Source organism: Hermetia illucens, chromosome 2 (assembly GCF_905115235.1).
Source record: "Hermetia illucens chromosome 2, iHerIll2.2.curated.20191125, whole genome shotgun sequence".
In the NCBI taxonomy this organism is placed as follows: domain Eukaryota; kingdom Metazoa; phylum Arthropoda; class Insecta; order Diptera; family Stratiomyidae; genus Hermetia; species Hermetia illucens.
Genome location: NC_051850.1, coordinates 162816287 through 162830594, shown reverse-complemented (window position 1 = coordinate 162830594; position 14308 = coordinate 162816287). Strand labels below are relative to the sequence as shown.

The 14308-nt window shown below is 40.6% G+C and overlaps 1 protein-coding gene across 2 annotated transcripts in view; it reads right to left on the bottom strand.

The window, feature by feature from the left end:
• Window positions 1-1459: 1459 nt before the first annotated feature.
• The window catches only part of LOC119648340, a 44917-nt gene continuing 32068 nt past the window's right edge, over window positions 1460-14308 (bottom strand). For both annotated transcript variants that reach the window (XM_038050036.1, XM_038050035.1), the window contains 3 exons: window positions 7814-7934; window positions 7617-7748; window positions 1460-2440 (listed from right to left, as the gene is read on the bottom strand). In XM_038050036.1, coding sequence (XP_037905964.1) covers window positions 1476-2440; window positions 7617-7731 — 1080 coding nt within the window. In that variant the 5' untranslated portion in view covers window positions 7732-7748; window positions 7814-7934 and the 3' untranslated portion in view covers window positions 1460-1475. The remainder of the gene's footprint in view (window positions 2441-7616; window positions 7749-7813; window positions 7935-14308) is intronic.

Sequence of the window (14308 nt, the reverse complement as noted above, 5' to 3'; positions counted from 1 at the left end):
GTAAGGCTTGCTGGTTTCTAACCAGTAACACCGTAAAAATAAGAAAAAGTTATATTTACAAAGCATCTACAATATCTATAGTGGTATTCCGGCTGATATTGCAAGGATGCACAGCGGAATGGAAGACCCAATCTATCGAATTAATTTGAAATTCATTATTGGATTTACAATCTCATTACTGTAAAAAGTGGAAAAAATACTTGATTATTTCTACCTATAAATCCTAGACCTGGGACCTGTCTTGGGATCATCAAGGAGCTATACTTCTCCTTGATGATCCCAAGACAACTTGGCCATGCGAAATTAAATAAATATTTTTCCAAAACGGCGTATTTTGGTCTAAGCTCACTTTTGTAAAAATAGCTATTTTCTTCTTGTGTTTAGAATTGCGATGTTATGTACATTTCCGTACTAGCGTGCAATTAGGTTCATTTTGCGTTAGCAGGTCGGCTGAGATAATTTAGAAATTGACGAATGAGGGCTATCAGTGCTATCCATACTACATTTCTAGTAACTAGTGTGAAGTTATTATATTTTCCTCGCTGTACAATTTGAAATTACCACAAAGAACTTGGTAAGTTTTTTCTGCTGAATCTGGTTTTGAGATTAAATTTTCTAAAAAAATAGCCAATAATTAATACTAGCCCAAAAGTTATGAGTAACCAGTTAAGCGAGAAACTAATCAAAGACTTTGTAGGCTTGGCTTGGGGTTTCAATACGAAGCAGATTAAAATAAATCAAAGCCGCGGACAGCAGTGCTACCTTTTTCGTTACTTAGACGTAATCAAACGATTTAATAGGAAATCGGGCTAGCACTTATATAATAAACAAAATCAACTAAACTCAAAGAATTCCCCGAATAATATCGATTTGTAATCTACATGGCTGCAATTAAGGATTGGCGACAGTCCCGCATATCTCCAGGTCTATCAAATCCCCGGATATTCGGAAAATGTATTTACGTGGCCCAGTGTCTCTGCAGAAATCGACCGTTTTATGTAATCCACAATGTCGCATTGCCATTATTATATGTCGCGCCTTCACGACGCTGATCACGCACATAAATTTGATACATTGACCGGTGCGCGGATAGACCAGAAATGGACAAATGCCGGAACCAGTTCCAACTGCTCGACCTGTAACGTCTCAGACCAATATTAACTTAGTTTTTTTCCGAAGCAGATCCAATCCCACTGTCGCACTATGGATTGAACGCCTCCTCTTGACCTTCGCTGGGACAAATCATTTGTGCATTGAATCATTTTTAAGTACGAGACGTAGGTTGCGGCGGTGTAACAATCATTAATGGCAATCACAGCGTCACCATGCAAAAAATAAGATTGTTTAATTTCATCTAGAATGGTAATTGGCGGGAAGTACTAGTGCCTACATTTGGGTTCGCTATACATATTACTCATTTCAGAAAATTAACGATAAGCATTCATGATAAAAACTAAAATCCATAAAAAATCCTTTTATTCCCTTTCACTAAACCACCTAAACTCATATCCTTTAAGTCCAGCTTCCTTTTCGGATCCTTCTTTAGGAGTGTCCTTATCTGAGACCTGTTCCTGCGTCAAATACGGTTGATAGCCAAAATCATTCGCAACATACTCCACGTCGCGACGCAATCCATCACGCCCAACAAAGTAGTATCCGCCATCCTTGCTTCCCACGAAGTCTCCTTTTTCATGGTGACCATGGTATCCAACGGTGTAATTGAATTTGTAGAGAAGTCCAACGAATGCTTTTCGCATCTCTTCCAAGGTATTCCGATCGATCGGCGGATTCAAACTTTTCCCGCTGCGATCGCGTTGACCGCTTGGAGCTTTCGGCTGAGATTGATCATCAAGTTTGCGACCAGATTGAACTGCACGATCGACAGATACTTTTGGATTAATGCGAAGATCAGGTTTTGCTCTCGGATCTGCTCCGATCTCTGGAGTGTCTGCACTTTGTCTGGGTTTCTCTTCTGTTTGGAAGCGAGGATCAATACTTGGTGCACTTGGTTGTAGTCTTCGCTTTGAGAGGTCTTGTGCAATTTCGCGATTTCTATCGTTAACGCGCGCTACTTTTTTTGTAGGGTTATCCAAGCCTTTGCCTACTTTATTCGATTTTTGCTGAAGATCACCATTAATAACATTCGTAGGTGTCTCCGGCACCACTAACTCTTTCATATTATGCTTCATGTACGTGGTCATCTTGGTTACGTCCAATTTTTTGCTGGGTGGTCTAATTAGTAGACTCTGGTCTCTGGGTTCTTCCTTAGGTATTGCACAACCCGAACACGTTCGAGTGTCACTAGGATTGATGGGTCGAAATTCTAAGGCTTTAGGCATACGTTGTGGAGGTGGTGTAGGAGTTTGTCTCGGCGGTGGAGTTGGCTGTGGCAAGGGTGGTTTGGTTGGCAGTTGCAGCACATTTTTAGTTTGGTTTCCAGCTGGAAGAGAAAATAAAACAAAATTTGGAAAAAAAAGTATAAATAGTTGTTAAAATGTTAACGAAAGGTATGGTTACAATTTATTGTTAAAAACTAAGAATCATTTCGGTGGTAGTCTGAACCGTTAAGTTATGAATAATTATTTAATACTCAAGCAAACATTTGATTTGTATATTAGGGATCTGATTTCAATAACCCAAATTTTCAACTTCAACAAAATGATGAACATTTGGCCAAAATTCCAATTGTTATTCCGAAGGAAAATTCACAACGTCCAACGCCTAAAATAGAAACTGTATCCTAAAATTGTTATTCTTCTTCGTTTTTGCTGATATGGAGAGCTTCAAATATATATCTTCGGTGGTTACTCTGAGATAGAAGATTGCGTAGCCATCAATGGAGCAATTGCCACTTCCACTGCGACTTTCACCTGTTAATCAGCAATTTTACCAGTACCTGGCCCCTACAACTGCTAAGCTTTTCGATTGAAATTGTATGGAACTAGATAAGACCCATGACACGACGAAGGCGCGTGTTAATGATATCTTGAAACATTTGAATAATAGCGGCGGTTACCTTCCATGTGTAGCTCCCAACTTGAAGTTGGTGCATACCTAGATTTTACACAAAACAGCGAAGACGAATTTAACGCTGTTAATGCATTGTCTTGATGATACCAAGCAGAAATAATGCTATCAAGATAGACAAATTGATCGACCCTTACGATGTTCTGCCCGTTGATGCAATGACGCTTCAAACAGAGAACCTTGGTTTTGTTCGCATTTACCTCTAGCACAACCCTAATTGCCTCCTTTTCAAATCATCAATCAATTACAGTATGACCATACCTCGGTGAAGGAACAAATAGATGCCATCAGCATTACCGAAGTGTTTGACGAGTGATGTCATGGTTCATTCAAGTTCTCCGCAGAATGCCATTGCGGGTCACTACCTACGCACCCTCGTTCAAAATTCGCTAAAATGTGCTATAACTCTTCCAAGTCTTCCCACAACGCCCACCCTCCTTGTCTACTGTTCTGCGCCAAGTGCTCCCGGAACGACTTACTTTTCGGCCATCTTAGGAGGATGGGTTCCATTGCACGCGTATCCACAATACTATTGCCATCCTTTCGTCATGTGTGGCCTATACCGTCGCCGCTTCCTCCTTTCGATCGAATAGTGCAAGACCATCATACTCCGATGATAAGACGCAGCCAGGTGTTAATGAATGGTTGGAGCCATGGAGCGACAGTGGTGGTCACTTTACATTTGCTACTCTTTAATGACTAATTGAGATTGCGATGGTCAAACGACCATCCTGGGTGGCCCGAGATGATAAAAAAAGAAGAGCTATCCCAAAAACCTAAACAAAAAAATAAATGGCGACATTGACCGTCAAGGTCGGCCCGCAAATTTCGAAACTCCATCGAAGTGTTCCACCGACACCTGCTTGCACGCCTCTGTGCTAGCCAGGGCCGAGAATGTGGGGGAGGATACTTTTAGCACAAAAATTCACGTGTCCTTTCTGGTGGGTCCGCACCGGATCCTGAAAAATACTCAAAAATGAGTATCCGCGCGCACCTATCGGAATGAAGACAGCTCGACCGCATGCGTGGAGTCGTAAAAGTTTGGACCGATGATTCCCCTGCCTCAGGTGTTTCGTGAGGTGCGGCATCTGAGGTTCCCGCCCTGCCTTGGCATTCTTAGGCCATTATATTAGAGGATGTCCCTTCTGTAATAGGAGTTTTTCGGGGATAAGGATGAAAAGGGAAGTGGGCCCTCAAATTAAAGCGAGAATCATGCATAGCATGAAATGTGCTAGTGTACTTACCCATTGGATCAACGTACATTTTCCTGATGCGACAAATCCGTCGATTCGAAGTAAAATCTCGCTGTTATGTTATCCCTTGGTATCTATAATTCGTGGTACCGCCTAGAAAGAATATTATGATCTTTTCGATTTAGACAGCTCCACGCCTCACTGACATTCCCGGCCATCCTTGAGATTGCCCTCCTTGCTTTCATCTGTATGTGCATATGGGGAGGGGTTAATCCCAGAAGGATCTCCAAAGATGCCGTTGGACATGTCCTCATTGCCCCACTGATCTACATGCAAGTTAGTCTTTGGAACTACCTGGCTTGTGTGCTTAGTTCAGTTCTTTCTACCCAGATAACCACCCCACAGGTAATCATTGGCCTTACCATTGCAATGTATATCCAAAGTAGTATATTTGGGGTGCGACCCCATTTTTTCCTGCTATAGACCTGCAAGTCATCAAAGCCCGACAAGCGTTTCCGACAAACACCTTGCAGAGTAATTTTTGGTCTAGCGTAATTCCCAAATACTTGACCTTTGTTTCTCGTTTTATCTTCATGCCATGTAACTTTATGGCTCTCATGTTATCAAGCTCACGCTTCCTAGTGAATGGTATTATAGTGGTTTGGGCTGGATTGATACGCAGCTCCACCTACCTGCACCAGGTGCTAGTAACCCTTAATTCAGTTTGAATTCTATCGCATAAGTGTAACCCTGAACCAGTATTATAGTATTTGTTAGCTGATCTAGGAGTTCTTCCACTACCATACTTACATAAGGGGTGATATGATGAATCATGCGAGAGGTCATGCAATTTCAATTTAAAATAAAATAAAAGAAAAAATTCCTGCAAAATATGAATTCAGCACGAAACACATTAAAAAAAAAACAGTTCTCAATGACTGTCAGGACAAAGTGAGTAATTCGAGATGTTGTCGGACGCGAAGGAGCCTAGCTAGCGGTACAGTTGCATGGGGTTAACGGAACTAAACTGTTCTTCGCGAGTTCTTCCGTTACTGTGATTTTTTTTGCAATCAATTCGCAAGTCTCTAGTTCACACTACTTGTGGCTGCCCTCATCCTGCACAGAGCCGAGGGCAGATTGTCCTGGGCAGGAAACAGCACAGTAAAGATTGTTCGAATCTGAAATTATCTGATCAGAAAACTTAACCAAATGGTCCGCTACGCACTGAATCAATGGTACCGGGTTCTAAACCAACAAATACGGCCGTATGCTTTATTTTAGTAGAAATAGATGCGTTCCATATTAAATCATCATCGCCATGATATGCACCAGATACAACAATACCATGTTCATCGGAGATGATTTCTCAGAACTTAGCCCCAACCTGGTTTCCGCATTAACCACTTGAATATGAACGATTTCACTCTTTTTGCCTCACGGATTTATTTTCACAAAATTACATATTTCCAAACAAAGTACGCTCTTTCTCTCACATCGCAACTGCACTGTACAAGACTCGCTTATCAATTGACGACTGCCGGTCCAGCTGATCAGCTGTCCCTCTACTCAACCGGTGCCCGGTGCTCTCTCTAACGAGGTGCATCCCCATTCGCTTCAACCAACCCAACCGTTTGGCCTGCATTCCGAAATATATGAACCGGTCAAGTTTAAATGCGAGGTCGATGTCCTCTTTTCACCGGTCATGGTATATTCAAGCATTGTTACTATATATAAATTGACAATTTATATATAAATATATAAAAGAGATAAATAATATTTTTGTTAAGGATGCTGGGAGTCCTAAGTCCGCACCCACTTAGTGACGGACCGAACCACTTGGGGAGCAACTTAGTCCCTCTCTCTCCCGGACTCCTTTTTTTTGAGTTAAAACCAAGTTTACAAAAAAAGGCAAAAAGTTGACTGACGGTTTCGTCCAGGGCAGAGGCAACTCATCAGACGCTGCCTCACCTCCCACCAGTTGCCTCTGCCCTGGACGAAACCGTCAGTCAACTTTTTGCCTTTTTTTTTATATTAAAGAGTTTTAAAATTTTTTGGGAGAGGTAACAGGTGGTAGGTTTCGACAAGTAACATAATGAAATGACTGATTTTTAACATTTGAAATGATACAACTCCCATTAGCAACATAGAAAGAAGACTTGCGCAGAACAGTATCAATTTGATTTTGGTTTTAAGATAACTGCGTTTCTAGTTTTTAGACTGGGTAGCAAAAGCGGATCTACCGCTGTTATTCGTCGAGCGACAACCAGTTCGGTGTCACCGTCAGCATAAATCACGCTTCCCTCATTTGACCAAGGTTCATGACCTGGTGAGACAGGTTGCAGAACAAAAAGATGTCGGGTAGTCGAGGTGTTTGACAGATTGAAAGATGTCATAGTCTATTGAACTCCTCCATGTCCTCCGGAGAAGGCAGGATATAAAACGTCACTGGTAACAAGAAGAAATAATATCGGTGACGAGATGCAATTATGGCGGACCCCACTTTGGACTTCATATTCCTTTGGAATTTTGCCTCGATGCAGCGCGTGACATTTGGCGCATTCGTATGTCACTCTGATAACAGTTATTGGTTTTTCAGAATGCCCTTTCTGCGTAGAGTACGTCAAATACTGTCCTGTTCACACTGTCTAAATTTTTTTCGAAATCGATGAAAAGCTGATGAAGCGAAGATTTAAATTTCACGCATGGCTGCAAAATTACCTGTAAGGTGTCGATGTGATCAATGCATAAGAATGCGTAGCGAAAAACAGCCTGTACTATCGATCAAGCTTTCGAGACGTTCTTTGAAGCATTGCAGGATTATTTTATTAATTATCTTTGCGGCGACAGGGAGCACGCATATACCCCTTCAATTGGCACACTGCCACCAAGAATATGCTTCCCAGTCACATTCCCGAGCAAAGTGTTTTCATAGCCAATCTTGATCATGATGAAATTTTTGGGGAGTATTCTAGTCTATTCTCCATGAACATACAATAAAAAAGTGGAAATAATCTTTTGTCTAAAGTAGGTTGTCCTGTCCAAATTGAGGAAAAGTTGGAAGGGATTGTACTCCCGCTTGATTTACCCTTAGATTCAGATATTAAGAAGTAAGGACTTAACTTTTTTTCCTGGCATTTGTGGGCATGGCTATAATAAACCGAATGTTTAGAGAAACACGAAACGAGCATCTGATTTGAAACCGAAAGGGCAGCGCCGTTCAGATCAGAGTTCTCATCAGGATATTTAGTTTTATTCAAAAGTGGTGAAAATAAAATTTAAATACCTAACAGTTTTCTATTAGAGTGCTAACCATTGAAATTTAATAACGCCTTCTCTTTTCTAATGGTTTTTTTCCCACAAATTTATATCATATACATTCAAACCCTTAATACTTACGCAATCCAATTTTAAGATTTTTCATGAATAAAATTTTAAAATTTCCATTTTCATCTGTAGCGTACGCTGTGACATGGTATACGCCATCTCCTGTGATAAATCCATATTCGCCCATAATGATTCCTTTCTCATCTACAATAGAAAAAGTTAGCTTAGATTCGAAATTATTCTAGAAATATAAAAAAGAAAATTGCTACCTTTTGATTCATGTCGATGCTGATAGCCTTCTAAATTAAACCCAAATTCGTATGGCCGGTTTTCTCCGTCGTAATATTTTGATGCACCTTCGGTTAAGCTGGCTCCTACTATGAAAATTACCTGAAAAGTTTGAACAAACTTGAATCTGATAGTTTACAGATTTAGATTGCCTAGAAAACTAATATGTAGAAAATACATGTGTACAAATCGACCTCAAAGTCTATGGGAATGATGGGAAATGTGGAATCCCTCGAACTTCGAGACAGTTTTTCGTAAAACTATGATGATGACATTTTCTACACACTCACCCCGCGGGACCACCGTTGTGGTATTACTTCATAGGGCGAGTTGTTATCGCTTTGCGCGGCATTTATTGCAATAGCTTTCCTTCTATGGCTCCGCTGCGCTTCTGCTCCTTTTAGCTGCGGGAGGATCCGTTTCACCATTGCAAGTACCGCGTCCCATGCTCTATTTGATTGCACCATGTACCTTATCAGATTTTCCACTATTAAACGGGTGTTTAGCTCGGTTTCAAGCTTCCACCTTGAGCTTTTAAATCTTTGGCACGTAAGGAAAACATGTTTCGACTTTTCGGCTGCATCTTCACACATAGGACAATCGGGCGATTTAATTCCTGTGTGCACCGTGTCCGGCCACCGGCCATTCTCCGCCTGGTCCCATGCTGTTTGTCATACAGCCAATGACCATATACGCTCATTTTGCTTGTTTAGGCTCGCTTCCTGATTCTCGTACAGACGACCTCCCTCATCGGTTAGAATATCCACTGGGATCATCCCCGCAATCACGCATGCGGCCTCATAAGATATTGTTCGGTAGGCACAACATATTCGGAGGGCTCTTAACCGATATGCAGCTTGAAGCTGTCTGCGATTTTCTCCAGTTTTTATCGCCGACGCCCACATTGGTGCTGCGTATAAAAAACAGAGTTGACGACTCGCGATAAAAGTAATTGTGGCTGTGTTGTAGGCCGCCTACATTTGGAAGCATCCTTGCTAGGGTTGATCTGATAGTCGCCGCTTTCTCCCTAGTAAGCTTTAAGTGGGATTTAAAGCTCAGCTTGCGGTCGAATGTTTTTCCCAGGTGCTCCAGCGATGGCTGAGAGCCACTTTGTAAAGAGCACCAACTCGTCTTGCGTTCGGCAAGCTTCAGCCCGTGGTCTTTAAGCCAAGACTTGATCGTCCATATAGTCTCATTCGCATAAATCTGTACTTCTTCGGGGTGATTGGAAATTATGATCACTCCAACGTCATCTGCGAATTCGCCGACAACGTCTTGCTTAGCTACTGAGTGCCGTAAAACGCCATTATACATTAAGTTCCATAGCAGAGGGCCCAGAACAAACCCTGCGGAACACTTGCCTTTATTACATACATCTTCGACCCTTCGTCCGAATCATAAAGTAGCTTTCGCTGTCGGAAGTAGTCGTCAACCGCTGACCCAGCCTTCCGGAAGCCAAACTGCCTATTCGATAAATAACCGCGACTATTAATTATTGGATATAGCTAGTTATAGATTACCCGTTCGAGGACCTTGCCTATTGTATTCAGAAGACAGATTGGTCTATAGGATGTTGATTTACTTATCGGCTTTCCTGTTCTCTCTTTGTATTTTCCATTCTGCGTGGAAGGTCCCTTCTTTTAGGCAGCCTGTGAATACCCGCGTGACCATGCTTAATGCCATTCTCATCGCCAGTTTCAGCGCCTTGCTGGGGACTTGATCAATGTCGGGCTCTGCCGTATCTATGACCCATTTCACTGCGTACAAGACTTCGTCTGTGGTTACTGAAGGGATTTCTTCGGCGTCCATTTGTATCATTGGGAAGATTGTTTCGGGATATTGGGGGGACAATATGGAAACTATCTCCCACAATAATCTAGGTCACATAATACGAGGCGACCTTTTGCTTTTTATTGCCGACATAACCGACTTATATATATTTCAGGTATCTTTGTCCATACTTTGCCGTGTTTCTTCGGCGTTGACTCCGCCTTCTAGCCTTCAACCATTCCGTACGAAACTTCGTATTTTAGCGTTCCACCAGTAGTTAGGGTTGCGCTTCCGAGAGTGTGCCCGTCTTGGCATGGAAGCGTCACATGCTCGGTATATCTTTTGGGGCAGCTGCGATGCTTTTTCTATGAACGTCCCAGTAAACTTGGTGGTCCATTTCAATACCTCCAGAAATGTATCCTCATCAAGCGCTTTTGATGACTAACCTGTTTCTGATTTCTTCAGGCGAGGATTTATTGTTCTGGGCCCCTAATTAATAGTAATATGCATATATCGCCTGATGGTCGTCATGCGTGTATTCTTCGCTAACATGCGCCTTGACCAGCGACCACGTACAAAAGTAAAATCTACATCAGAGCCTAGTTCTAAAAGCCTAAAAGTGTTTACGTTTCCGATGTTAGTTAGACAGGGCAGGAGAAAACCTCGAGTAGGTTTCTTCCCCTTTCATTTGTTTTCCGGCTTCCCCATTCCATTACCCAAGCGTTGAAATCGCCAGTAATAATTTTGGGGTTGCGATCTTTGGCGTCTCTCGTTAGTTTGTTAAACATATTGCTATACTCTGGTTTTGTCATACTTAGGGCGTCATCGATCTTAACCCTTGCAAAATCGTGTTCGCGATGCTTTATTGCTTGCTGCAAGGCTCGATTGCCGCAAAACCACACTGCAGCTCAAACGCCGTGATGGAGGCTTTTGTATTGTTCGCAGACAATAGCAACATCGATTTCCTCTTCACTTTCTATACTAGCAGATCCTGGGTGGCGAAGTACGGCTTGGCATTGATTTAGATTCAGCTGGATAACTCTCATTTACGTAGGGTACTTAAAGCGATCCTTTAGGCTGGACACCTGGTACTACCCGTTTTGTGGTTGCAATCGCGATCTGCTCCGAAATAGTTAAACCGATTGTAACGTAGTTTAGTGAAAACATGTGTCCATCCCTTACATGCAGCGAGTGGCGCCATTTTGCGCTGAATTTGAAAAGGGACTCTTCATACAAGTGAAAGGGGGGTGTACATTTTTTTTCACTGAGTATGGTCATGTGGGGTATCAAATGAAGGGGCTCGATTGTTACTTTCCCAAACTGATCTTATTTCTGATATTAAATGAAACATAGGTTGGTGAGGGCTCAAAATGAGTGCCCTAAAAAGTGAAACAGGACTCGATCTCAGAACTTACCCACCAACAGTGTGCACAGTATTTAGGTATTTAATATGTATGTACATAGGCATATTATGTTTGGCAATATACGACGGAATATAATGCATACTTAGCAATGGTATGAATGGAAAAACGTACACAGAGAATTACTCTCATAAGTTGAAAACAAAACTTGTTTACCAATTATTCTTAGTTTATTTACTCTTTTTAAGGTTTTGTGTTTTTGTTAACAAAACCTTATTAATCAATATCTGTCTGTCCGTCTGTCTGTCTGGCTGGGTGTCTGCTACACCCGATTCACTCGGAAACGGCTGAACCGATTGGCATGAAAAATGGTGAAAATATGTGGTCTGTGTGAGACTTCACATGAAGCAGGTGGCATCATTTTGTGTTGGTATAAAGGACGGCTCCGCATACATGCGAAAGGAGGTGTCAATTTTTTTTCAAAATGTGGTCATGTGGGATATTAAATGACTATTATTATGATTATTTCTACATGCGCTGGAACATAGAGGAGATAGAGCTCAAAATATGTGTCCAAAAAGTGAAACAGGTCTCGTTTTCAAAGCGTACCCAACCGAAAAATCTGAAAAAAATCACAGTGATGCATCGGTATGAAATCTAGGCCTCAAAATACATACCGTTCCAATATTCCCACAAATAAAGTTAGTAATAGTATATTACCACGTTTTAGAAATTTACCGGAAAATTCCCCTTAAGTTCATCTTAGAAGTACGAAATTTGGCATAAGCATAGACGATAACATATGACATAATAATTTGAAGACAATCCAACTATTATTAACAAAGTGATACACAATCGAAATTTCACATTTCAGGTAAATTTATTGTGCCCTAAGACGTATATAAAACGTCATCAGTATATAAAACTTATATGAAAGGAGAGTTTCAAGGATGTATCTTGGAACGCGAAAGTTGTACTCCAGAAGTAACAAAATTGAAAAAACTGCTACAAGACAGAAACATACAAAGTTTGCTATTATAAAGATATTTACGTAAGCAACTGGGAGTTTTCAACCCATAAATTCTTAATAGCTGAGAGACTCAGCAATACTTTCTGAAGTGTCACCATTTCCTATTCATAATTTACACATTCTTAGATATCGACCTTTTTTTTATGTTCTGATTACACTTTAAACTAACCAGTGGCAATAACACAAGAGTATGGTATAGCACTCCTTCTGCGATTTGCAATCAAGTACAGGTCACCTTCCGCCATCATCCCTGCGAAACTCGTCAATCGCCGCTCTATGCAACAGTGTTTTGTTCCCATTTCCTTCTTTACAAACTTCCTGTATTTTTGTTTTGGAATAGCTTAGTTCAGCGTCCATGTGCTTACTCGTATATTAAGATAAATATAAGAAAAAAAACACGTCGGTATCAATATTGCTGAAAGTGCTTCCAGAGGAGTCTTCATTAGCCATTCAGTCAACAATAGTACATCAAATCAATGATAATCTAATGTTCATATTATTTACCTTAATTACATGTTAAGGTATTTAACTGTGACAGTTATCTAAGCGTTAATCTGCCGCTTTCAGATAAATGTCGATTTCATTAACTCGCAGCAACACAACTATCTGAGAGAGGCTCGCTACAAGCTTTTCAGCTTCACTTAAATCGTTTGATGCTTACTCCAACGGACAAATTCATTCATTTACAATAAAGCATGAGTAAGCGCCGTCACCAATGTTCAAATAGATTGAAGGTAAACGTTGACTCGGAAAAAAAATTCATCCGTGTTCCAAAGCACACAGTTTACATAGATACATAGATAATTCGAATATAATGTGGTACTTGACACTTGCAGAAGACCTCCAGAGCCAACACCTTGAATTAGCCAAAATATCCAATATCGGTCGTTGAAATCCATCAAAGTTGAGAATTGATGGGTAGCAACTGTGATCTTGACAAATTAGCCAGAGGCAGATTTATAAAAATGACGGTAAATACCATATCATATTTATAAACTTATTCCGGTCACGTGGACCCAGGAATACTCAATTTCCATGCAGAAATCGTAAGAATAGCCGGAGAAACCTGTTCCAATCACTTGTTATCCGATCGGCTCGTTTTTGGCCGTTGTGTGATATCTTCTGGAAACAAAAACAAAAACAAAAATCCAGCCCAGAATTTTACTAAAAATAGTTTCCCAAGCATAAAATACCAACTGACCAAGTTCCTCCAAGGACTTTTCATGAAAACTTTATGACCGCGGTACCACAGAGAGGGTGTCATCCAAGTGATTTATTGAAACTTGCGGCGATAATGCTTAATGTCTGCGGATTCAAGATATGTAAGTTGTTTCTTCAAATTCATCGTAGTGAGGTGTCTCGTATGCATATCTATAAGTGAAGAAATACGCAATAACTGTTTACGGTTAGATTTCATGATGATTCTGATGACATTCGATTGCAAGATATTCGTTGGATTTTGTAAGAAGCAAACTAACTGGTGTCCGTATCGACTGCCAAATTTGGCCTAAGGGAAAGTTCCAATGTTGATTAGTACAATCTGAGATAATATAGTGTCCTTGGTGGTATTGGGTAACGGATTGTTTACCACCCTCAGTGAGTGGCATTTCAGAAAACACAAAGCATCTAATTGCACCCAGATATTTTAAAATTTTAAAAAAATTGCTTTTTGCATATTTTCTTTTGAAAACTACATAGTTGACTATATAGAAAAATGTGCACTTAAATCAAAGATGATTCGAATCGATTGAAGCATTACTTAATGAACTTTTTTTGTAGTAAACTGCGTATGTAGATTTATATAATTCCTGTTTAGATATTTTTAAATGTTTGATCACATCTTAATAGCTTATTTTATACTTTTCAATAGTAAAAGCAGTGCATAAAACGTTAAACTGAGATTCTATTAGGATGACATGGTGTGTTAATATTTACTAAACTGTAAACTATATGTATGAATTCGTTGCCCTGGCGGTTGGATAGCCCAATCTGGGTTGAAACAATCATTTTTGATATGATTCTATTACTATAAAATTAGAAAAAAAAATCTCGAAATCAGCAATGAATGTAATAGAAACAACCAAGCATTTGGTTTGTAGGTTGCTCGACATATGAATTTAATATTTGAGACTATTTACTTTAGTGTGACAGCGGCATTGCATGCTTTCATTACAGGTCCTGGGGGTTTAAAGTAAGTACTTGTCGGATAGCCATAATTCCGCGATGCTCTTCAGTGACGGTTTGATTTGGAGACCACAATCAGAGCCCTGCCTTGGATGGCTAGGTGGTACTGGTTGATACTGAGTGTAAACATT